Raw genomic sequence first — 25,057 nt, 5'->3', positions numbered from 1 at the left:
TTCAGTGTATTTGTGTACCTATATTCTCTGTATGGGCTGGGAGGTCTCCTTTTGGACAGATATTGGGAGAGCATCTCATAGATGTGCAGTTTCAGTGTGTTTAAATAATCATTGTTATGTTTAGGTATATATTTCATTATGTTTTGAATGTGTTGGGTTCAAACAGGGCCATTCTTCACGGCAGGCTCAGAAATAATCTCATAATTCTTGGCTTTTGTATGTATTATTTTCAAAGTGGTACTTGGTGTTTTCTTTGCTAGTATTAATGTTATCATACGTAATCTGCAGTGCTTATTACTGTGAACAGACAGCATCTAAACGTGTGTGTGTTGCAAGGGAACAAGGAATGCTACATCACCTTGTGCAAGCTTTCCATACTCAAATGAGTAATTTGTACATGAAAATGCAGGTTGGCTATTTTTGCTTTTGCATTTTACAAGTTGTACCATGTGGGAAAGTATGTCTTATATTTGCATAATCTCTGTGTTGATTGCTGGTTGGAGTGGATATTTCATTTTTTGGAAGATGCTACCTCTTATAACTAAAAATCTCAATGGGAATAATTTAACCATTTTCCACTTTGCTTTTTTTAAAAAATGTCATTCACTAAAAAGACTAATACATCTACTTGTTTAAATGTCGACATTCCTTCCATGCACATCACCTTCCACTTAATATTCCCTGGACAGTTTGTAAATCCAGCTGCTTAGTGATATTGCTTCCCTGTGACCTCTCCTCCATTCTATGAAAGCTTGAGGGAGCATTCAACTCCCTGCCTGTGAAACATTAAGCAACCAGCCACTTCAGGTGCCATTCAAAATGATACATAAATGCCAATGCTATTAGACAGCTGGTTACAGCTGCCACACCAGATCACTTCACAGCATCATTCTAGAACATTTGTGGGGAAGAAAAGAAGAAGAGTAAGTTTTCCTGGCTGCAGGCTATATAATGAATAAAAGAATACTTTCCCACTGGTGCTATGTGTGAGTTGGATGGCCATATAAATTTGTTTAATTCATAAATATTCCAGTCACAAGGAGGCTAAGGTAGTAGTAGCATGGACATATATCATTGATAATACGATCACATTTTAAAATTTCTCTCTGGTGTGAACATTAAATAAAAATAATAAACATTGAGAGAGAGGGGGGAATTGACATATAGTTCTCCACATGATTTGAACGGATAAATTACCTGCTAGGAAGATGAATAGATATCTGAAAACCAACTGCAGGTGAATGATTACAGGGCAGATACTTTGCTATTTATAGAAAAATCAACTTTGTTCTGATTCTACTTTTTGAGGGAATCAGGATGAGTTTAAATCAATGCATGTCCACTCCCTTTCCTTTGGGCCATAATATAGCAGCTTGATTTAAAACCTGTTTTGATCATTTGCCAATATCTGGTGTTTACTGTGGGCTTTTTGGCGGATATCTCCTAGTTGATGCATGTTCTTACTCAATCATTTTATCTTCCTTCCTCCCTTTTCTCTCCTTTACCCACACACATATAAACACACACGTATCCCACCGGTTTCTCAGTGACAGGATGCTATCTCAATTTTTCTAGAATCTTCCAGACTAATTGCAGCATCCTGTCATCCTTAATCCCAATGTATTGTAGCAGTATTTGTGGTATTGTATTATTTGGTGTGATTCTTCATTTGAACAGGTGTCTGTATTTCCCAAGATATATATGTACTGGTATAAACAATGCTGTTTCAAAAGGGGGGCATGGATTTAAGGTATCTAAAAGGTGTCTAAGTACCAATATTTACAAATAACCATAAATCTGGCTTCTTTATATCACCTAAAAAGAACTAATATTGGTATTTGGAAGTAAGGTTCCCTGCCCACCTAAAATCAGGAGCTGTTAATTTAAAACCCACAAGAAGCATGGTGTTACTATGTGTGGTTCTTTGCAAGGTAAAAGGTGTAATTTCTACTAATATGCATGATTGGAATGCGAAATATGACAAAGCTAATGGTTAGCAAGATTTAGAAGCAGGGATGACTAAATGGCATATTAATAACATTATTGGCAGATGCAGAAGCCTTAATAAGCTACAGCATTACAAATTTATCAAAATAATTTTAATTGTACCTTTCAAAAAAGAAATAATAGTGAATGCCCTTGAGTCACAGGGTAGGATATTAGTTACAAATACATGGTGAAGACAGACTAAATAAAGTGCTGGAGGAAAAGGAGACTGTTGGAATATGCAGGAGGGTTTTTTATCATTTAAAAATACATTTTCCCCCAAATCTGGAGAATTGATACCCCAATCTCCCTTGGATATCAAAAGAAAAGCCCAAAGCTGGCAGGATCAGTCTCAATTGCCAGTGCCTAAGCTATCATTGATATACGTCCCTCTGCATTGTTCAGAACTGTTTTGCAAGTGTTTCTAAACATTTTCCTTCTTTTTAAATGCATAAAAAGTGAATGGAAAAACAGATTAAAAGAGACATGTCATTTTGGGGTGAAAAAGAGAAAGAAAAGAATACAAAGCAAATTTGTCACCTCAGGAGACATATGGGAGAGACAAGGCTGATAGTGATCTGAGATTCAGCATTTTGTGTGTGTGTGTGTGTGTGTGTGTGTGTGTGTGTGTGTGTGTGTGTGTAACCTGTGAAGCTGAATTCTCACTGCAGGTGAATAACCTCCCTGTGCTTTTATTTAAATACAATGTCTGTCTTGACCCACAGCATAAGGAATGGGAAATGAGCAACCCTGCTTATAAGATTATGCTACCACATGCTTTGTTGCTATGCAGGTAACATTTGCAATCTCAGTATAAATCCCTGCTATATATTAACAGCCTCTTTTGTTATTGTTTGGAATTAATCTGCCAGTCATTGCTGAACCCTTGGATGCCAGTGCAATTATTCATAAATAAATTGTCCTAAAGAAAAGACAGAAATTGTGACATTTTTTTCCTGCCTGACTGTGAATTATGGATAAGCATTGAACAATAAGAGATCAGCAAATTAGAATAGGGCTTCTCTTTGAAATTATAACTTGGTTCATAGCCAGGCCCCAGTTCATAACTTAATTTTATTCAGACATTTTAGTTAATTTCCTCTTCAGAGTTTTGCATAATGCCGTTGAGATATCTCCATTTTTATGGATATTTATGCAGAATGTTACAGTTCTGATGAAAGTTGTGATTTAGCCAGCTACCAACATGTCTAGATTTTTGTTGTTCTTTTTAGAAATGTATTGAACATTCAAATTTATCTTAATATGTCTCGATTTTCATATTATAACATTGCATTCAGGATCAGACAGCATATAGACTAGCAGCAAGTTGTCTCTGCTGTGTCTTATTTTGGAAAACTGGTGCAAATATTTAGGGTCACTTACTTGAAGAAAACTCACAGAGTACAGTACAACACTTTTCTTCTTCTCGTCAGTTCCAAAAAAGTAGAGTCTCAAGAAAATATTTTTTTTCTCTTTAGCAAGTAAGAGATATGCATTGTCATCCCTGCCTGCAAAAATAACCCTATACTCGGCCCCTTACATATCTAAACAATTGTTTTACTCAGGGAAAAAAATATTTGTGCTATCATTCCTGACAGAATGTGATGGTTCCTGACAACTTCACAAATATCATGCACATCTTCCATATTAAATAAGGAGGAAAGATAACACAAATTGTTTGTTTATGTGAAGGGGTGTTTATATGTGGAGCTGTGATTTACTTGAGGCTTGCAGGCAGAAACAAGACCATGCTTCTACCATGCAAAAAGATCACTGGGTCCCATCAGTCCCTGAGATGGAATCAGAACATCAACAGTTCAGTACCTAGGAGACAAGCTAGATGGCCTCTACATACAAAACTGCTAACTCCTAAATTTAGCTTTTCTTTATCATCAAAAAGAGCCATACTTCCCCCCCACCCTGCAAATGAATTTTTATATTTGCTCAGTGTTGCTAAATACCATACCATTCAATTCCCTTGGCTCAGTCACATTCATAACCAGTTGATCGTTTAATCGCAGGCATAATGTTATCTCTGACATCTTCAAAGCAGTCCTTTTCATTTAATGTTGCATTATAATGCCTCTTTGAAAATTGCCCCGAATTATAGACTTGACATTTCCTCATTAGAGATTAGATGTATAATGAGTTTATCTGCTGGAACATTCAGGGTCTAAAGAGAAAGTGTCATTCCTGATGCAGCCAAACACCAAGAGATTAACCGGAACGGCTGCATTTTAGCAATCACACTTAAACAGGAGATCATTTAATTCTGAGCATCCACACACATTTTTTTTTCATAAACTGTTTTCCTGAAATCAAGAACAAGGTGTTTCCACTTTGTACTTTGAAATGCTCTGTGAGGTGTTTTCCCCCCCAGATATTTTACAAATGTGTATCTCTTTATCCCTTTTAAGTTTCGGTATTTTACTGCAAAATGCTACCCCACACAGTATCCTTTTATCTGTTCACTGTCTTAAGTGCACTAAATTTTTGGCTATGCTGTAAAGCACAAGTTTGACATACACAAGGTTCCATGTTATCTGGACAGTGTAGAACAGAAGACGAATGTCACAGATATGCAAGCAGTCCATCACAGCATTTCTACCCAAAATATGTCATGAATGAAGTCTACATGCAAGATTACTGCCCTCTACTATTGTCAAAAGGCTTTGTCTCCAAATTGCCCCAAACTCTGATCCCAAGAGTTTTCCTAAGATTTTTACAGTTTTCAATATTGCATGCTAGTATATGTCAAGCTGCTGCCATTATGTATAATAGATACGTCACAGTCTTCCAAGTCTGGTAGTTCTTTTTTCTTCTACAGCAATTAAAAAGAAATTGTAATCTTTTTCTAAAATTATTTTGAAACCCAAAATGAATCTATTCTTCACTCACCTTATAGCTAGTCACAGAAGCTGGCTGTTGTGCATGTGTTATTGGAATTGCTCAGACAGGTAAATGAATGTGCTGCCTTGCTGTGCATTAATTACAGTAGTCTGTAAACACATTTGCCCTACCTTACTCCTGTGGGGGGAAAAATCTTACCTGAATAAATCTGAAAGCCAGGGCTGAACCCGGCCTTGAGAAAAAGAGATTGTTTTCTGAACTGCTTCTTTATTTTTTTTCCTTTTCAGAAGCACAGTGTAAACCTTACTACTCTGATTATTCTCGCTTCCGACTTCTGATTCACCAAATGTGCACCACCCATTACCTGGATTTATTCATCACAGGTGTGATTGGCCTCAATGTCATCACCATGGCCATGGAGCATTACCACCAGCCCAAGGTAGGATTGAAGAGTATTGGTCAATGTTGGATATTAGCATCATTGTTAGAAGGAATTAGAATTGCACCTCTGTTAATTAAAATTGGTAGTGAATTCACTACCACACTAAGTTGATGGAGAGATCTTCACTTTCTTTACTTGGATGGCAGTGGGGATTAGACCCTCAGTTCCTTAGTTCTTATTTAAGTATATACTGTCCGTGGAAATATAATTCATTCAGTCATTCTCTCTCTCTCTCTCTCTCTCTCTCTCTCTCTCTCTCTCTCTCTCTCTCTCTCTCTCTCTCTCTCTCACACACACACACACACACACACACACACACACACACACTGTCAGGTCTGGAAGCCATATTTTGCATTGGGCCTTCCAGCCTGCCACATTCAATGCTGTAGGAAAATGAGAGGGGGGATTATATGGAGTATGGGAGATATATAGTCATAATAACATTCCTTTCTCAGAGAGTCAAGGACATCTTGCCCTACACCTGGAGGGGTATGACTGGGAGGCATCTCCAGTTGGGACGGGGCCTGATTGGGCCATGTGATGGGCATGTGGGTGCTGGGCAGGGGCTTGGACTTTCACTTGGGTAGGGAAAACCTGGAAGCGATCAGATTCTGGTTTTGCCAGATGTGCCAATACAACGTCTCTAATAAAATGGAACTTTGAGTTTTGAATTTTTTGAATTTTATTGTATTTATAGACCACCCCCTCTCCCCGAAGGGACTCGGGGCGGTGTACAGACAGCAGCTAAAAAACCATATACACAATAGAAAATATTAAATACCCCTTAAAAACAGATTAAATATAAAGCCGTACAATGATAAAAGTTAAAAAGCAGCCTAAAAAGTCTACCCCCGAAAATTTAAAATGAGGAACTTCAAGCCTCAGAGTCTTCTCCCGTTTGGGGTGTTACTTGGAACACACACACACACACACACACACACACACACACACACACACACCTGACCTTTTAAATATATTTTGGCATTTTTTCCAAGAATTGCATCATACAATATTTGCAGATGACATCAATTCATAGCCAAATCCATGAAGATCAAATAAGCTGCATTCCTATGGGGTCAGGGAAACATCTAGGGAGCATGGTTTCTCTGGGATGGGGACATGCAATATGTTTCATATATTGCAAACTAAATGAAAGAATGAGTTGCAGTAGCTGCAAGAGTTGCTTTCCATGAAAGGGCTTTCATTATGTATAGAATAATCCTGAAAGTTGAACATTCTGTGGAATTTCTTTGAGTCCCAAAGCTTTTCGGTACTAACAGCCTTCTTTCCATTAACTGCTCAGGTTTTCAGATATCTAAATAATCTTATTTTTTTAAAAAAATGAGTGAATAAATATGCTGAAAAATTAAATGAAGATTAAAAACTCAGGTAATAAGCTTTCTTGGATTTACATCTCAAATCTCCTTGATGGATAAATCTCAGTGGAAAATTCTATAGGTCTCCTTATGTAAGCTTATGGAAGTTGGAAAGTACCTTTTAGGTTACTGCATCCACCCCCTTTCTTGGAACAGGAATCCAGATTAAACGTCCCACCAGATGGCTATCACAGCTCCAGTGACCAGGGCGGAGGCCAGTTCCTGTATAATTGGCTCCTTTGCTGAATCACAAAATTTATTCCTTTGGTTTTAATTGCTGCTAAGATAGAAGCAGTCAAGATACCGAACATTGGTTGTGCCAAACGTAGTGCTTGAGACAAATGTTTGCCAAGGAAGCAGTACATTTGGTTATTTTGTACCCATTCAGGATGCTGTTTCCTCTCAATACACTCATCAAGTAAAGCCAGTTTTCTGCTTCTTAATCACATGATGTCTAGTAGCTTTAGCACTTACACGTCTGAATGCTGTGTCATGATGGAGACCTACATACAGAAGGATGCATCCAATTTTTTTGAAGTTTTTGTTGATAGTGAAATTTAAGGCAAAAGATGTGTTAATCTACTTAGTTCTGTGGGGGTTTAGGGCTCTCTAAGCTTATTTTTCTTCTTAGAAAAATTATCAGACCAGGTAACATGTTAATGAAATGCCTGCAAGAAAGGAAAAAAAACCAAGGACAGATAACTTCAAGAACCAGGCAAACTCCAAAATACATACAGTACATTCACTATTGCAACAATCTATTTTTGTCTGATGATGACTAACACTGGCAAATGTTTATCCTCTTGCATTTAATTTATGGCTGTCTATATGTGAAAAGCATTTCCACTTTTAGAATATAGAAAATGGCCACAACAAGCCTCCACTTCTTCTCTTCTCAATTCAGACTATCAGAATTAGTCTGATAATGAATCCTTCACCGGAAAACTGGAAGAAGCCAGTTTTTCAGAGATGTTGACCTTTCCATCATACATGGCATAGGGCCTAGTTACATGCAGGATCGCATCCTGCCCCACACATCCCTACGACCGATTCGCTCACACAGAGAGGGACTTCTCCGGGTGCCGTCTGCCAAACAGTGTCGGGGGGCGACACCCAGGAGCAGAGCCTTCTCTGTGATGGGCCCAGCCCTGTGGAATGACCTCCCCCGTGACATCAGGATTACGTCCGATCTCCGCTCCTTCCGTGTACAGCTGAAGACCCACCTCTTTCAATTATCTGGCCTGGCTCAACCGTAATTTTTCTCTTATTCCTCCTAACTGTTTTTTAAATTGTTTTTAAACGTTAAATTTTTAATTACATATTGAGTTCTTACAATTGGGGTATTTTAATGCTAATTTTAACTGTCTATATGATGTAATTTGTTACCTCCTCCGTGTCCGTGTCCGTGTATGTGTATATGTGTTTGGTATGTATGTATGTCTATTTGTTTTTTATACATTTTCTATGTTTTATATGCTCCATTGTACGCCGCCCCGAGTCCTACTTGGAAAGGGAGCGGCTAATAAATTCAATTTATTATTATTTATTATTATTATACACAACTCAGTTCAAAATCCACAATAAATGTAATGCATCTAATCACACAAATGCACCATTGGGATTAAATGGAATAAGATGTGTTTAAAAAAAAAGACTTGCAACACTCGTAATACCTCTTGACACTTTTGCACCAACACATTTTCTTTCATTTCACATCAGACCCTCAGATCTCAGGTCACAAGAACCTTTACCATATTTGTTAGCAACGCCAGGCAGCAACCCATCCACCCCTTCCAACTAGCTGAGAAATTACCAAAAGTGGCTTGCCCTCTGCCTTTGCATTGCCACACTTGTGTTTTGGGGATGAAACAAAAACAAAAAACACCATAATATATCTGACAGCCCAATCCCAAAACTTAATATGAGGACAGCTTGCCAGCTAGTGGGATGAAAAAATGGGGAAAGAGGCAGGTTGGGAAGTTGGAAGGAGGTTGGGGAAACCAATCCTCTACCCTAAGGAGCTCAGCCTGTCAAATTTCAAAATTGTTCTGCCATTTTAAAATCTTGGAAATCCAGCCAGAACTTAATTTAAGTTTTGCTTTGAAGCAGAAATGCAAATAAGATATCACAGGAACCCTGGAACCATGTGTGTGAATGTGGTGGGTATAGGGGTGGATGTGTGTACACTCTACCTACACACACACACACACACACACACACACACACACACACACACATGCAATAGAATAGTACAAACTGCAGATCTCCTGTTCTTGGAGGCAGAAATGGAGACTACTGTAAGAAAGAAAGGACAGAGCCAATAGTGTGTAGAAGCTAAAATGCTGGAGTATGATTGTACTGTGCTAAGAGAATACGCCATTTTGACCTAAGGGTTTTTGGTGGTAGTGGGAATTAATAATATCCAAGGCTGTTTCTGGAATATGGTTGGACTAGTAAGCAAAGTATAAATGTTGATTTTACTGTCATTGTTAACCTTCAGAATCCTAAAATCTTTAACCTCACTTAACTCCATGATTGCATATAATAACAGTCCAACCTGTTCTTGTAGTCTCAACAATTTACTTTTCAGCAGGACGGAAAACTAAGGACCTCTCTTCCTTCCTGCTGTGATGATTCAGCTTTTTGGCTGAGCAGCTACTCCCTGCTCCATTAGCAGAAGCACTCTTCCATTTTAAATTGTACAGTCAAATTATAAGAACAACTGCTTCCAAATAACTTACTTATGACAGTTAGCTGGAAATGGCTGACAATTTGTGTACTGGAGTTATTTTTATTTCCTATCACTTTGAGGAGGAACAAATGCCATAGGTAAACAAAGGTGAAATAGAGATGGAAGCTCAACAGTACTTAAAAGTCTAAGAAAATATGAGAAAGATGAGAAAATATGGAAATGTGCGATCTTGATTGGTTCATCTTGTATAAGCAGCTGGTTGCTTGTACTATGATCCACACTTACATTTCATGCTAAAGTAGATTGTTAATTGTGTCATATCAGTGACCAGCTTTGTAGGATTATAAAACACAGAAAGATGCTGCCATCATTATGTTTTTTTACACAAATGTAAAATGCTCATTCTGCCAGCCAATGTTGGCATCTAGATATAATAGTAGTCTCATACCAATACAATGAGCCAAGTAAGTTTGATGTTAATTGAACTGCCTGTACAGGGAGGAAGGGAAGGAAGGAAAGAAGGAAAGGAAGGGGAGGGAAGGGGAGGGAAGGGAAGGAAGGAAGGAAGAAAGGAAAGAAAGAAAGAAAGAAAGAGGTTTTCAACTTTATTTACAGCAGTTATAAGTATAAATTTATTCCGTGCTCTATGGTTAAAGCATGACTCATTTTTAATAACCTTCTTTTCTGATCATCAAAAAGATATGTTCATTTTCTTCTATTTCATGTAAAAAAATCTATAAAGGGTTTCCAGTTAGCAATATATATTAACAATGTATTTTCTCTGATCAAAAATGTCAATCTGCAAAATCTTCCACCATTCCAAATATCCTCTCTTTAAAATAAGCACCATGACTGCAACAAAGATTAAAAACTGGAATTGGGACCCTTGCCTCTATTTCCATGATGCTTTATTTTTTCTATATTTTATCTACAGGTAATCCTGATGGTTTAATGCTATGAAAGGCTTCCACTGTGCTGCAGCTCAATGATTTCTTACAGTCTTTCAGCCATATCTCGCCAAGAAGCCTTTGAGCCGCAGCATGGCAAGCAGCCCCTATGGCATGGCTTGCTGCCCCATAAAACAGGGTGCAGAATAGTCAAAAGAGCAGAGATAGGAGGTAGATAAGTATGCGGGGAAGTTGAATTGGAGGCAGTCCCTTATGCTATCAAGGCTTGGGGCTAGAAGAGTGCCATGCCTAGAATGGCTTGGCTTGGGGTGGGTCCTCAGCTAATGATCAATAGAAGTCAGTTAACGAGAGCAACAAGGTGTGCCAAGAGTGCCATTGCTCAGTTATGTTGTCACATGATATAATCACATCACTTAGCGACAGAAATTCCTAATTATGGTCATAAATCAATGACTTCCTGTGCAGATCTTTTCCCTCTAATGACTGCATGGTATTTTCTTCCCATAATAACCTACCTTATCTCTCTAAATTTGGAGTCAGGATTCAATATTCATGAAATTCATTCGTTCAACAATTAGGATTTTATTTCCCAAAAGTCTCTCCTCACTAATACATTCTTGGTAGCAATATTTTATAAAAGGCAGCACTGATATATTAGTAATAGATTCTGTCTTTTGGAGAACTAAGGCGAAGGGAATTGTTATTTGCCCAGCCTAAATTGTTTGTTTGCTTGCTTACACTTGGATTTATATGCCAGTCTAATCCACAAAAACAGACCCTAAGACACTCTCCAGTAAGGTGATTAATAAGGGTACATCAAAATGACACAAAGAAGGGCAAGGCAAACCAACAACTGACAATTGCAATACACTTTGCCCCAAAGGGATAAACTTACATGGACAAATCTTGTCGCAGAGGGCCTCTCTCTGCCCAACAGTTCTTCACTGCAAACTAACATTGGGCTAACAAGCAAGGATCTGGTCTAATTTGGGGGAAGAGGAAAGGATGTCATTTGGACTCTTTTCTTATCCTTTATTTAAGAATACGTCACCTGCAGAGATCCCAGAGAGCAGCCTGCTCAGGAGCATCCCCACTTCTGTAGAGTGCACACAGGTGGGGATAAGTGGGGATGCTGCCAAGAAGTCTGTTCTCTGGGATCCCTAAATAAAGGATGGGAAGGGAGTCCATTCTTCCAGTTCTTTTGCATGGGCAAAACCCAATGGATGTAGGCAGTCTTGATGATATTTAGGTCCCGAGCTTGTTGTTGATGTCGACTTTCTCATGGCACACTGAGCCATGTCGCCTGGCACAAGCGGCATTGCCCATTCCTCTTTCGGGTTTCTGGCCTGCATGTGTGCATGACGATCAGATAGCCTTCGTGCATGTGGCAGTGCCAGAAACTGGAAGAGCTGGTCTTTCATTTTCCTGCATGAGCGTCATGCCGGCCAGCTGACCGTTGCGCGTGCATGCGGGCCAGAAACCCAGAAGACTAGCTGGCCACCGTGCATGAGCGCGCCAGAAACCAGAGGTTCATTTTCAGGCACGCGCATGCACCCTGGGCAGCTCCTCTTCCCGGTTGCGACCCAGACAAGTGCGCACAGCACCGAATGCCAAAAAGGTTCGCCATCACTGCCGTAAAGCATCGAGGGTTAGACTTTTGCCCTTATCATCTCTCTACCTGGAATGACAGCACCATTTCAAAAGCTCACCCTATCCCGGAGTTCCAATATGCTTACATTGACAGGCTTCTCTTCATTTAGCAGTTCACTCTTCTTCCTATAAAGGCAGAGGATAGAATGGATTCAGCTGAAAATGAAATTTGCCAATATCCTCCTTACTGCATGCAGTAATCTACCATTTGTCTCTCCGCTTTCAGATCCTTGAGGAAGCTCTGAAGATCTGCAATTACATTTTCACAATCATCTTTGTCATGGAATCGGTTTTCAAGCTCGTTGCATTTGGGTTTCGTCGGTTCTTTCAAGATAGGTAATAGTGATTCAAAATAACATTGCAAAGTGTGTGTGTGTGTGTGTGTGTGTGTGTGTGTTTCCCCACCCTCCCTTCAAAAAGTGCCATTCCTAATGTTTCCAGTTACAACTCTTTCTGTTGTCTAACTATGTGGATGAAGATTAGTTATTGGGTGATTCTTAATGCTAACATGCTAATTAACAGAAAAAATAGTTAAATATATAAATAGTATCTTTTCTTGTGACAGTTAAAAAAAGAGAAAACCTTCTGGAAAAATAGGAACACCTAATAGTAATTTTCTGCCTTTTTCATTGTACCTCAAAATCTTTCTAAAGTGGATCCTCATTGTATTAGAATCAGTCTTGGTTTATATATTAGAAAGTTTAATTTTAGCTATCTATTTATCGTGTTTGGCAAATGGATTTATTTTCCTATTTTTTAATTAAGTCATTAGCAGTTAAAGGACTAATCACTTAGTAAAAAATTGGAAAATAAATGGACAAAACTCAGAAAGATACCAGGTTTATTTCCTATTGAAACTATTGAAACTAGCTGAGTTAGCTGTGATATATAGAAGTATTTCTAGCTCCTTATATGGATATTTCATCTCTGCCCGTTAAATTTAAATTATACAGAAGTACCTGAGAACATGGGTGCCCATTTTTCTTAATTTCTGCTTCCCTCTATGAAGAAGTAAGTGTTTTGCTAAACTCTTTATGGTAAAATCATATAGTTATAGTATAGTTGTCCCTAAATTCATGTCTTACTGGTGGATTTTGCTCCACCACATCTTCACACCTCATTTGCAGCAGCTGTAACTCTCTTACTACAGGTAGTCCTCAACCTTTAAAATGTTGGTCTAACAAAAGTTTGAAGTTACGACATTGAAAAAGTGACAGCCGATCCTCGCATTTATGACCATCAGTGTCCCAGTGGTCCCTGATCAAAATTTGGCCACTTGGCACCTGGCATGTATTTACAATGGTTACAGCATCTGGGAGTCATGTGATCACCATGTGTAGCCTTCCCAGGAGCTTCGAACAATCAAAGTCACTGGGAAAAGCCAGATTTGCTTAACGATGGCATGAATCGCTTAATGGCTACATTGATTTGCTTAAGGACCCCAGCAAAAAAACGTCATAAAATCAGGTGCAACTCACTTAATGACCATATTGAAGTTTCAATACCAATTGTGGTCATAAGTCAAGGACCAATCCTCTTCCCGTCACACTGATAATTTGGGTTGTCACTGTAGCCCTCATAAGCACCAGAAAAAAATGCTGGCTCCTCCCTTGTTGCTTCCTATAGCTTGTACCTTTATTCATTTATGTTTTTAAAATGAGGAGTTCTCATGCTGCAATGCAAAATACCAGCCTTGGACACAATGTTTAGTTCCAAAAAATGCATTTATCCTTGAGGCGCTCTTTTTAAAGAAATGAAAGGAGACTACAGCTTGGCATGCCTACCTATTTAGTAAAATGCCAAAGGCAAACTGAGGTGACAGCTACGATATGGGGAGATTAGAGGGGACAATGAAGAGCAAACTCAGGAAAGATGGTCATGTTTGCCATGGTAGCCATTTGGTGCTCCTAACCTGGTCTCACAATTCTAGATGTGCCCATGTGTGCCAAATGGGATCTAATGTGCTCATGAGCATGCAGAACAATCAGCTGTTAGTGCCACTGTCATATCTCCCCATGTGTTCAGCAGTCCCAAATAAGGCATTTACTTACACAGCGGTAGCAGCAAAACAGAGAGTTTCTCCGTACTAGTTATCAGTCATTATTTTAGTGAGCTGATTAAATTGTGAAGAACTCTCTCAGACACAGACACACATATATAGACACAAAACGTGAGCATATTGAATAAACCTGGGTCATATAGAATTAATGTGATACTTCTCCACCAAGAGCATCATGTTCTTCATTTCTACCTGAACCCCCATCTTTGCCATATAAGCTTGAAGATCTTCCTTACATACACCACCACCACCACCAGCAATTAAACAAAGGGCAAATCTTTTTAAAAAAAAAAAGATTCCGGACAAACTAAACTTAGTTGAATAAAACGTTTAGAGAAATGTAATTTAAGTAAAACATTTAAAGGAAATTAAGTCAACATTATCTTTTTATCCTTTCTGTTGCCCTGCAGATTAATTCTTTTTTTTTTATTTCTCCATTCCAGGTACAGTACCAGTGTATTCAGACTTGACTAAATTGTATCCTAATAATACATCTTTTGTTTAATTTGTTTCATCTCAAAAACTGGTAAAGGTGGAGTGTCAGTTCATGAATGCATAAATGCCTGAAATGATTGGAATTCTTTGTCATATAACCCCCTCCTTCCGCTAACAAATAATTTAGCATTTTTTTCCATTTCATTTTTGTCTCACCTTCAGATGGAATCAATTGGACCTAGCGATTGTCCTCTTGTCCATCATGGGGATCACGCTGGAAGAGATTGAGGTGAATGCATCACTGCCCATCAACCCTACCATTATTCGCATTATGAGGGTCCTCAGGATTGCTCGAGGTCAGTCCCCCCCATTGTTTCTGGGGCTCTGCACCCATAAATCGTTTGGCCAAATAGGAACTGATCATTTCTGGCATACTAGAGTCTTCTACATACATAGCATGTATACAGCTTAAGCATCCACTACAAAGCTAATGCTAACCTTGGTCTATTATTTTGCCTTATTAGTTGGGCTAATAGCTAAGAGCCGTGGTGGTGAGGTGGTTAGAATGCAGTACTGCAGGCTAATTCTGCTGACTGAAGACTGCCGGCAGTTTGGCAGTTCAAGTCTCACCAGCTCAAGGTTGACTCAGCCTCCCATCCTTCCGAGGTCTGTAAAATGAGGATCAGTGGTGGGTTTCAAAACTTTTTAGAACCTCTTCTGTAGGTGTGGCCTGCTTTGTGGGAGTGGCTTGCCAGTCATGTGACTGGGTGGGAGTGGCTTGCCAGTCATGTGACTGAGTGGGAGTGGCTTGCCAGGCATGTGGTTGGGTGGGTGTGGCCAACTTGTAAAATGTGGTGAAACTCACTTACCAACGCTCTTGCTTAGCAACCAAAATGTTGGCTCAGAAACTCTGGCATTTGAAGCACACAAATCTTAAAGGTGTCAAGTTACACGACCCTTGCACCCCTAACCCTTTAGGGAAAAAAGCCAGGGGTATTCAAACTTGACAGCTTTAAGACTTGTGGACTTCAACTCCCAGAATTCCTCCTCCAGTCATGTTGGCTGAGGAACTCTGGCATTGAAGTGTGCAAGTCTTAAAGCTGTCAAGTTACAAGACCCTTGCACCCCTAACCCTTTAGGAAAAAAACCTAAAACTTGACAGCTTTAAGACTTTAAGGTTTAGATAGGACTCTTAGAGGCGGGCGGGGGCGATTGGTGAGCCAGCCAATCAGTGAGCAGTGGGCGGGGCAAGCATGGTGCGGACGGGCGGGGGGAGGGAGCTGGAACTGGTTCTAAACGGCACCATAGATTTGTGGAACCTCTTCTATAGAAGAGGTTAGAACTGGCAGGAACCCACCCCTGATGAGGACACAGATTGTTGGGGGCAATACGCTGACTCTGTAAACCGCTTAGAGAGGGCTGTGAAGCACTATATATATATATGTCTACTACTATATATATATATGCTGGTTTTGTTGTATTCGGGTCTTTTCCCGTGTAAGGTTGAGATTGTCTTTGCAACGTTTCGGCAGGATCACACCTGCCATCTTCAATATATATATATATATGCAGTGTTACTGCTATTGCTAATAACTCCATTATAGCCAACTGGTTGTCTAGTAATAAATACTTATTTTGCATGGAAAAAGTGTCATTTTCTCTCATTGCATCCGCAGAGAACCGCCCTGCCGCCCTGTTTCGGGTGTCCCGCTCTCTTCTGTTTCAGAGGCCGCGGGAGGCCCCTCTACAGGGCAGGGCAGAGGAATTTGGGAAATATCTGCAGGATAAAGTCACTCAAATCCGGAAGGATTGGGTCCCCTTCAGTGGTCCAGTCGAGACGCCAGTGGCGAGTCTTGAGAAACCTTTTTGGGAGGAGTTTGACTTGGTTGTCATCGAGGATTTGGACAGATTGCATGGACGACTGCGACCTACCACATGTTTACTGGACCCGTGTCCCTCCTGGCTTGTGCTGGCATCCTGGGAGGTTACACGCGACTGGCTCCTGGGCCTAGTGAACACTTCGTTGGGTGAGGGGTCTCTTCTGGCCGCCTTGAAAGAGGCGGTGGTGAGACCCTTGCTCAAGAAGCCTTCCCTGGACCCTACGGAGCTGGCCAATTATCGTCCTGTCTCCAACCTTCCCTTTTTGGCGAAGGTTGTAGAGAGTGTGGTGGCTTCTCAGTTCCCACGACATCTGGAGGAGAATGATTATCTAGACCCGCGCCAGTCCGGCTTTCGCCCCGGGCACAGCACAGAGACGGCCTTGGTCGCGTTGGTAGATGATCTCTGGAGGGCCAGAGATAGGGGTTGTTCCTCTATCCTGGTCCTATTAGACCTCTCGCAGCTTTTGATACCATCGACCATGGTATCCTGTTGCACCGACTGGAGGGGTTGGGGGTCCGGGGCACCGTTTTGCGGTGGTTCGGCTCCTACCTCTCTGGCCGGACGCAACGTGTGTTGGCAGGGGAGCAGAGGTCGACCCTAAGCCCCCTTACCTGTGGGGTGCCACAGGGGTCGGTCCTCTCGCCACTCCTGTTCAACACATACATGAAGCCGCTGGGTGAGATCATCCGTGGTTTCGGGGTGGGATATCATCTGTACGCTGATGATACTCAGCTGTACATTTCCACCCCGAACCACCCCAACGAGGCCGTCGAAGTGATGTCCCGGTGTGTGGAAGCCGTACGGGTCTGGATGGATGACAACCGACTCAAGCTCAACCCTTCCAAGACGGAGTGGCTGTGGGTCCCGGCCCCCCGGTTCAACCAGTTAATTCCATCTCTGGCCATTGGGGGCATTCAACTCGCCCCCGTGGAGCGGGCGCGCAATTTGGGAGTCCTCCTGGATGCCAGGCTGTCCATGGATGATCATGTGACAGCCGTGGCCAGGGGGGCGTTCCACCAGGTTCGCCTGATGCGCCAATTGCGCCCCCTATTGGACCGGGACGCCCTACGCACAGTCACCCATGCGCTGGTGACGTCTCGCCTGGACTACTGTAACGCTCTCTACATGGGGCTTCCCTTGAAATGCACTCGGAGACTGCAGTTGGTCCAGAATGCGGCCGCGCGGGTGATTATGGGGAGTACTAAGTATTCCCATGTGACACCTCTCCTGCGCGAGCTGCACTGGCTTCCTGTGGTCTATTGGGTGCGTTTCAAGGTCTTGATTACTATCTTTAAAGCGTTCCATGGCTCAGGACCTAGTTACCTGCGGGATCGTATTCTGCCCCATACATCCCTACGACCCATCCGCTCCCACAGAGAGGGACTTCTCCAGGTGCCGTCCACCAGACAGTGTCATGGGGCCGCGCCTAGGAGCAGAGCCTTCTCTGTGGCGGGCCCAGCCCTGTGGAATGACCTCCCCCCGGATATTAGGACCACTACTGACCTCCGCTCCTTCCGTGTAAAGCTCAAGACCCACCTATTCCAAATAGCTGGCCTGGCTCAATCATAACTTCATAACGCTCCTGATGGGTTTTTTAATTCAGTAATTTTATTTATGGGATTTTAAATTGTGTTTTTTAATTGTCTTTCACTTATGAGTCTACCTCCTCCATGCACATGTATATGTCTCTGTTCTTTATGTATGTATGTTTGTCTTTATTTGTTTTTTATCTGTTTTGATTGTACGCCGCCTCGAGTCCTTCGGGAGAGGGTTGCGGCTAATCAAATAAAATTATTATTATTATTATTATTATTATTATTATTATTATTATTATTATTATTATTATTATTATTATTATTATTATTATTATTATTATTATTATTTTGGTCTCTTACATCCCTGGAACTAATTATGGGCTAGATGAATCAGTGATTTTTCTCAACAGAAGGGGCTTCCTCCATTTCTGGGTTCTCAGGGTGTCACCCAAAGTTCTCCCTTTCCCCCATTTTATGCACATAGTTAAACTGAGACAACCTGACCAACCCAAGATCACTGACCTATTCATGCATGGCTGAGCAGGGATTTGTTTTTTGTTTTTTGTTTTTTTAAATATATATTTTGGGTTAAACAGACAAACACAACACAAAAAAGTAAAATAAAATCATCTTTCGTTACAGATTGTAGAAGTGTGTTGATTGGTTACAAATAACTTTCGTGCATCTCTTCCACAGTCATTACTTATAATTAATATCACATTATATATTTTAAATCAAATATCTTTATATATCTTACAATCAACATCCCACAGTTCTCATTTGACTATAATTGTTTTAACGTGCTTTTGCATAAAATAATCCAAAATTTAAAAATACAACCAAATAATGACATTTCATTAATTATTTCTAAAATCATCCAAGAACATTTATAACATGTTCTAAGTAAGAATTAATTATGATTGATAACAAAATTTCTAATCCTCTTTTCCAAGTCGCTGTTTACTATTTGTATCCCAATACCTTTTATTGAACCAGTATATATATATATATTGTTAAGTATATCTCTTGTCATTTCATTGTTATTATTATAATTGTTATTTATTAATAGAAATTCATTTGCTAATTATATCAGGTTTCCTCTCTTCAAACCAACACATGTGTGTACCTTGTTATCATCAATTATTTATTTAACATATCACTCTAAAGATTACTAAATTACTAATCACTAATCATATTGTAGAAGTGTGTTGTCGATTGGTTACAAATAACTTTCATGCATCTCTTCCACAGTCACTGCTTATAATTCAAATCACATTATGTATTTTAAATCAAAAATCTTTATATATCTTACTATCAACATACCATGCTTCTCATTCGGAGCATCGAGACCGCACGTCCGTATCATCGCGATGTTGGTTCCTCCTCCTGCTGAGCAGGGATTTGTATCAGGGTCTTTCCAATCCTAGACTTAGCATATCTCCTCAAAATCAGGTCTCTGTTGCAGCTGTGAACACTTGATTGGGTGTCAGACATTACAAATAATAATGGGTTAAAAAAAGTAGTCCCAACTACTCTGATTAATTTCTGCCACTGTACTTCAATGGTGTTATTAATTAATTATATATGGTGTTGTTTGCTCTAGGCAACAAATTATTAAAGGAGTTTATTATGGAACAAGTGGAGTCTGGTGACATTAGGCTATAAAGTCATTAGCTTGGAAGATCACAAGCTCACTATTGCTGTGTCCTAGATTTGGAATCAAAGAGTACAAACAACTTTGATTTCTTCCTCAGCCTTGGTGCCATTTAAATCCGTGAGCATGTACTTGGCCTCTTAAGCTCTTCAGATCAAAGATGAATTTTCAGAAACTGTAGATTAGATAAATGTCTGGCCTTTGAAAACTGGTTTGCTTTGCTCAGTAGCTGTCGGGGGGGGAAGCTCCCCTTTGCATCCCTGTTATAATGTTGACATCACCTCAATTAATGAGTGAAAGAACTGGAACTTCATTCTTGGGACCTCTGTGCAGGACATAGTTTTTATACATTTTAGGCACCGTGTTCCCATGACAGGATATGTTGCTGAAAGCTTTCTCAGTGCCAAGTTTAGGAATTGAAGTCCAACACACTCAAAGTTTTCTAGGCTGAAGAAGATTCCATAAAACATTGTCTTGCACATTAGCTTTTAGTGGAGGATGTTAGGACACGATTCTTTGGGCAATTGTTGTGAATATTGAAATTTACATTTCCTTTCCATGCATCATTATTTTGGCAATGACATCACAAACCTTTCATTTTTCTGTAGTGTTAAAATTGCTGAAGATGGCTGTAGGGATGAGAGCTCTTCTGGATACAGTCATGCAAGCATTGCCTCAGGTAACCGTTCAGTCTTATCATCCAGACTTCAGTTAAGTTCCCTTCACTGTCTAATTATCTTAGGAATTTAGATAATTCTGTACAAGTTTCCTATATTTGGGTCTTCTTGAAGGCTAGAACTTTGTTGTGGATTGGCTGAAATCAACTGCTTTCCCCCTGAATTCTTCAGCTAGTATTTTTTCTAGTATGTTTTTCAGTATAGTTTGCCTTCCGCTGAGTTTTGTTATCCATTTGCTAATCATCACAGATTTGGCCTTTTCAAGAAAATTGCATCAGATATAAGTATTTATTTGTGAAGGAGGAGTAGCAGAACCTGGAGGTGGAGTTAAAAGAGGGATCAGCTTAGAATCCCTACGTAGTTAAATCTGCTTGCGGCTACATAGGGATTCTGGGCTGATCCCTCTTTTAACTCTGCCTCCGCCCTCAGGTCCTGCCATTCCTTCTCCTAAAATTTGTGCCCATACATACACACCCCAAAGTAAATCAGTAACTTAATGCAGTGAGAAAAAAAGAAGAGCGGGGGATTTAGGATTGTGCCAATTCAAAAACCATCTATCTGTTTAAAATAATAAAAAGTAAGAAGCAACTTGCATTAATGAAATAGAGGGGATAGGATGGAGGAGGAAAATTCCATTATGTTTGTCCATCCATGAGCAAGAGGCATTGTGTGTAAGTTAGTGCCAATTCAAAAGAGAATGTTGCTTTCCCATGAAAAGATTCCAATCTCTAAAGCTAATTAGTTCAGGTCTCATGACAACACTTGCTGTATTTTTGAGCACAATTCACACAAATTTAATGGTGTGAAATGAAACCTGTTTTGAAATTTAAAAACTTGAATAGAAATGAAAGTCTAAAAATGTAAGCACTCAGTTAGTTTTTCTTTTCCTGGTTTTTTTTTCTGATCTTCAGAGCAAAGATCAATTCCACAGCTGAGAAATGCTCATTTTCCAGACCCTGAAAAAGTCAGATATATTAATTCTCATAATTCCCAGGCAGTGTGGCCATGTGGTGCAGTGGTGGGATTCAATTTTTTTTACTACTGGTTCTGTGGGTGTGGCTTGGTGGGCATGGCTTGGTGGGCGTCGCAGGGGAAAGATACTGCAAAATCCCCATTCCCACTCCACTCCAGGGGAAGGATACTGCAAAACCCCCATTCCCACTCCACTCCAGGGGAAGGATAGTGCAAAATCCCCTTTCTCTCCCGATCAGCTGGGACTCGGGAGGCAGAGAATAGATTGGAGGGGGGGGGCAGTCAGAGGTGGTATTTACCGGTTCTCCGAACTACTCAATATTTCCGCTACCGGTTCTCCAGAACTGGTCAGAACCTGCTGAATGCCACCTCTGGGGTGGTGTCATAGTCCAATGCATCTGAAAAGCACCAGGTGTCGAAGACAAGATTTCTTGTCAGTGCTATAATGGGCCAGGGGGTAATCTGATATTGTGCTTATGCCCCATGCAGTAGGCACAACATCCCAAAGCTACAACTCTTGATGGAGCAGAAACATATGCTTTTCCAAGCATTTCCTTTTTTCTTTTTGAACTGGAGCAAGTTGTAGTCAGTGGACTAGTCGCTTGACATTTTAAACTGGTTTATTTATTCAGCTGGGCATTTGGGGATCAAGAAAAACTTTCAGAATCATTTTTTCTCAACACAAGTCCTTCTCTCATGACCAACATTATGGACATCTAAATTTAAAGTATGTGTATTTGTTCACACACTTAAGAAATCATAGCATTAGACTAGTGACCAGATGAGATTTAGTAAAGCTAAAGAAGGAAAGGAGATGTATTCAGGTGCAGGAACTTAATAATGTTCAAATATTGATGAATTACAGTTCCCGGCATCCCTCACTGTGGGCCATGTTTACTGACAAAACTAATTCAGCAGGATCTGGAAAGTGGCACGTCCCCACCTTTGGGAGACTAATATAGCATGTACATTCCTCATTGTGAGAGTTCCTTGGGTGATGTATAACTTCAATGAGTATTTTTCCCCTTCGTTTCTTATCTCTTTGCAGGTGGGGAATCTAGGTCTCCTCTTCATGTTGTTGTTTTTCATATTTGCAGCTCTTGGAGTGGAGCTGTTTGGGGATCTTGGTAAGTTCTCTGCACCCCCTAAACTATAGAATTGTTTCTGATAACAAAAAAAAACCCTTTATGACTAAATTGTCTTTATATATTATTTTTTTATTGCACATATAGAATGTGATGACACTCATCCCTGCGAGGGTTTAGGGAGGCATGCAACATTTCGCAACTTTGGAATGGCTTTCCTCACACTCTTCCGTGTATCCACAGGAGACAATTGGAATGGGATAATGAAGGTAAAATTGCCGTCAGGGGGGAAAAAATGAGTAGAAAAACACAATATACATTTTCAGTCTCTTGAAAAGACTGACACAATTACTGTTTTGAATATTTTCATTCTCTGAATTTTAAGTATAGGTTAGATACTACGGCATATGCAAGTAAATAACAAATTATATATACCGGTACTTATCCAAATGGTTTCTTCTAATTTTTGCAACAATAGGTATTATTCCTCCCCCACCCCCAAACCCCAATTCTTGATTAAGCTTTCCCTTTTTCTGCATTATTCATGGAATAGACCTTAGCCAATCAGGGATCACATTGTGGTTGTGACATCATCAAGAGAGGCAGCCCACAGAACCTCACTGGCATTTGCAGCTTTCAGTAATTTGCAACTGGGGTTTGGCATCATGGCTTGTTTGTTTTGAAACTTTGTAAAGCCCCTGATGTTAAAAGACTCTTGGCTATACACAATGTCATTTTGTACCAACCTACTATTTTAGTTCAGTTAAAGTAAGCCACCAAAAAGTTGTCCAGAACTGTTCGAAAGGGACAGGCTAAATATGAGTAAAATCAGAGTAATTAGTTTCTGAGTTAGGTAAATGTTTTCAAATAATGCCAATGACCAAATTCAGCACATTATTGATGTTATTGGCTTTTCCCAGGCTCTAATCACCCCTACCAATGCTCTGGTGGGTTAGGTCTATTCAATCTTTCTGTCTTGGCCAAAGCAAGAAAGCAGCCACTGCAAATGCACTGCATTATCTATGTATGTCAGAATGTTATGCAGTCCTGAATGTATTGTGCCTGTGTGTGGGAGGTTAGCCTTTTCAAAGATTTCATCCAGCGTACAAAAAATAAGACATTCTAGAAGAGTAGAAGGATCTTTCAGTGGTCAAGTTCCTAAAATTCTATAGAAACTGATCGGCATGGAAGACACTCATTCCCCATCTTCCACATGAAATCTGGCCATATAGACTTGAAGTTAGAATTTGAGTGGCATAAACTGCCAATTCCTGAAGTTCTCAGCCACAACCATTTCCACTTCCACTTCCCTCTGTTCCCTCCCAGGACACATTGCGGGACTGCGATGAGGAATCCACCTGTTACAACACCGTCATCTCGCCTATCTACTTCGTCTCTTTTGTGCTGACAGCCCAGTTTGTCCTGGTGAATGTGGTGATTGCTGTCCTGATGAAGCACCTGGAGGAGAGTAACAAGGAAGCTAAAGAAGAAGCAGAACTGGAGCTGGAGTTGGAAATGGAAATGAAGACAATGACACCGGGTGTGCAGCCACCTTCTGACTCTTTCATGTGGACAAGCGGTAACACAGGAGAACTGCCTGAGAGTCCTGGAGGATACGCCAACCCCATGCAAATCAAAGTGAATTCTCAGCTGTCCGTGGTTCATCCTATGGTGAGAAACTCAGGTGGTGGGTGAAGTGAGGAGTGGCCTTCACATGTCTCCAGCAACATACTATATACACTCAAATCTAAGTTTGAGTGGTTCCAGTGATTTATCAGGGAGTTGTATTCCTTTTTCTCCGCAAAATTCCCGAGCGCCTAGAAAAAGCAGGCCAAACACATTAGATGTTCATGCAAAGTTATTGATTGGTTGCAAAGGGTGTTCTGCAACCCCTTAACCAGCTCATTTATAACAGAGGCTCTGAGATCTCAGACACAGCTTTCATTACTGGCAGTGCTGGAGGAAGAGGCCAGTAAGGTTTTTCTCAAAGATGCCTTTGCAATTCAAAGGCTGCTCAATGGAATAATGCATCTATGTAGTAGGTGAGAGATCAGGCACCTGTATAGAAGGGTGCCTGCTCACTGTTGCATCTGTATGTCTGGTGTGCAGTTTCATTATTCAAGTAGGTGTCTAGTTTTTACAGAACAATATTCAGTTTCATTGTTTAAAACTTCCAGCCGCAGTTCACATGAGTGTAGCACCAACAGTCACCAACAAGTCCATGTCAGTAGAGTGGGAGAATCTCCTATTTCATAAATGGAGATTGCCTTTCCTCCTCATTAATCAATCATAATCTCATTACCTGCAGAAATATTGCTTCTTGCAAACTGCTGTAATATTTCCGTTCATAGGTTCCGTTCATAACAATAGGTTGTTAACTCTGTCTGATCAAAACTAGGTGGTTAGAATTTCTCAGAACTCTCTAAAATTCTTCTTCCTGATAAAAGCCTATCACAGAAAGAAAGGTGTCTCTTGATTTAGAAGAAAAAATACTTTGGCAAATAATATTTGCCTGTATTATTATGACGATTATATCTTTAAACTCTTGAGTGTCATTTCAATGGCTAATGAAAGTACTCTTTCTCCCTTTAATTAAAATCTCTGCATTCCAAGAATGGTTGATGAAAGAGGAATACAGTTCTTATATTATTATAACCCTGCAGAGTCATGTGATCAGCATGCTTCCTTGCTTGCATGTTCCATAAACTGTATGCATTGTTGTATGAGGTTATAGCTGTGGGAACTCATGGCATCATACACATTGGCTGTTTCCTGCATAGAAAGTAGTACTGCTGTTAAGTTATGACTCCTCTTGTTACTGCAGAAGCTTTACTCTGTATATTAATCTCAACATC

General features: G+C 40.3%; 1 protein-coding gene across 3 annotated transcripts in view; it reads left to right on the top strand.

Annotated features, from left to right (window-relative positions):
- Nucleotides 1-25,057, top strand: part of CACNA1G (calcium voltage-gated channel subunit alpha1 G) — a 466,079-nt gene that overhangs the window by 407,681 nt on the left and 33,341 nt on the right. For all 3 annotated transcript variants that reach the window (XM_081937178.1, XM_081937177.1, XM_081937176.1), the window contains exons 25-31: nt 5,124-5,275; nt 12,131-12,240; nt 14,621-14,754; nt 20,077-20,147; nt 22,166-22,244; nt 22,350-22,471; nt 23,529-23,873. In XM_081937178.1, the coding sequence (XP_081793304.1) occupies nt 5,124-5,275; nt 12,131-12,240; nt 14,621-14,754; nt 20,077-20,147; nt 22,166-22,244; nt 22,350-22,471; nt 23,529-23,873 (1,013 nt within the window). The remainder of the gene's footprint in view (nt 1-5,123; nt 5,276-12,130; nt 12,241-14,620; nt 14,755-20,076; nt 20,148-22,165; nt 22,245-22,349; nt 22,472-23,528; nt 23,874-25,057) is intronic.

This window comes from Natrix helvetica, assembly GCF_964273705.1.
Source record: "Natrix helvetica genome assembly, chromosome: 1".
NCBI lineage: Eukaryota > Metazoa > Chordata > Lepidosauria > Squamata > Natricidae > Natrix > Natrix helvetica.
This window is presented reverse-complemented; position numbering and strand designations above follow the sequence as displayed.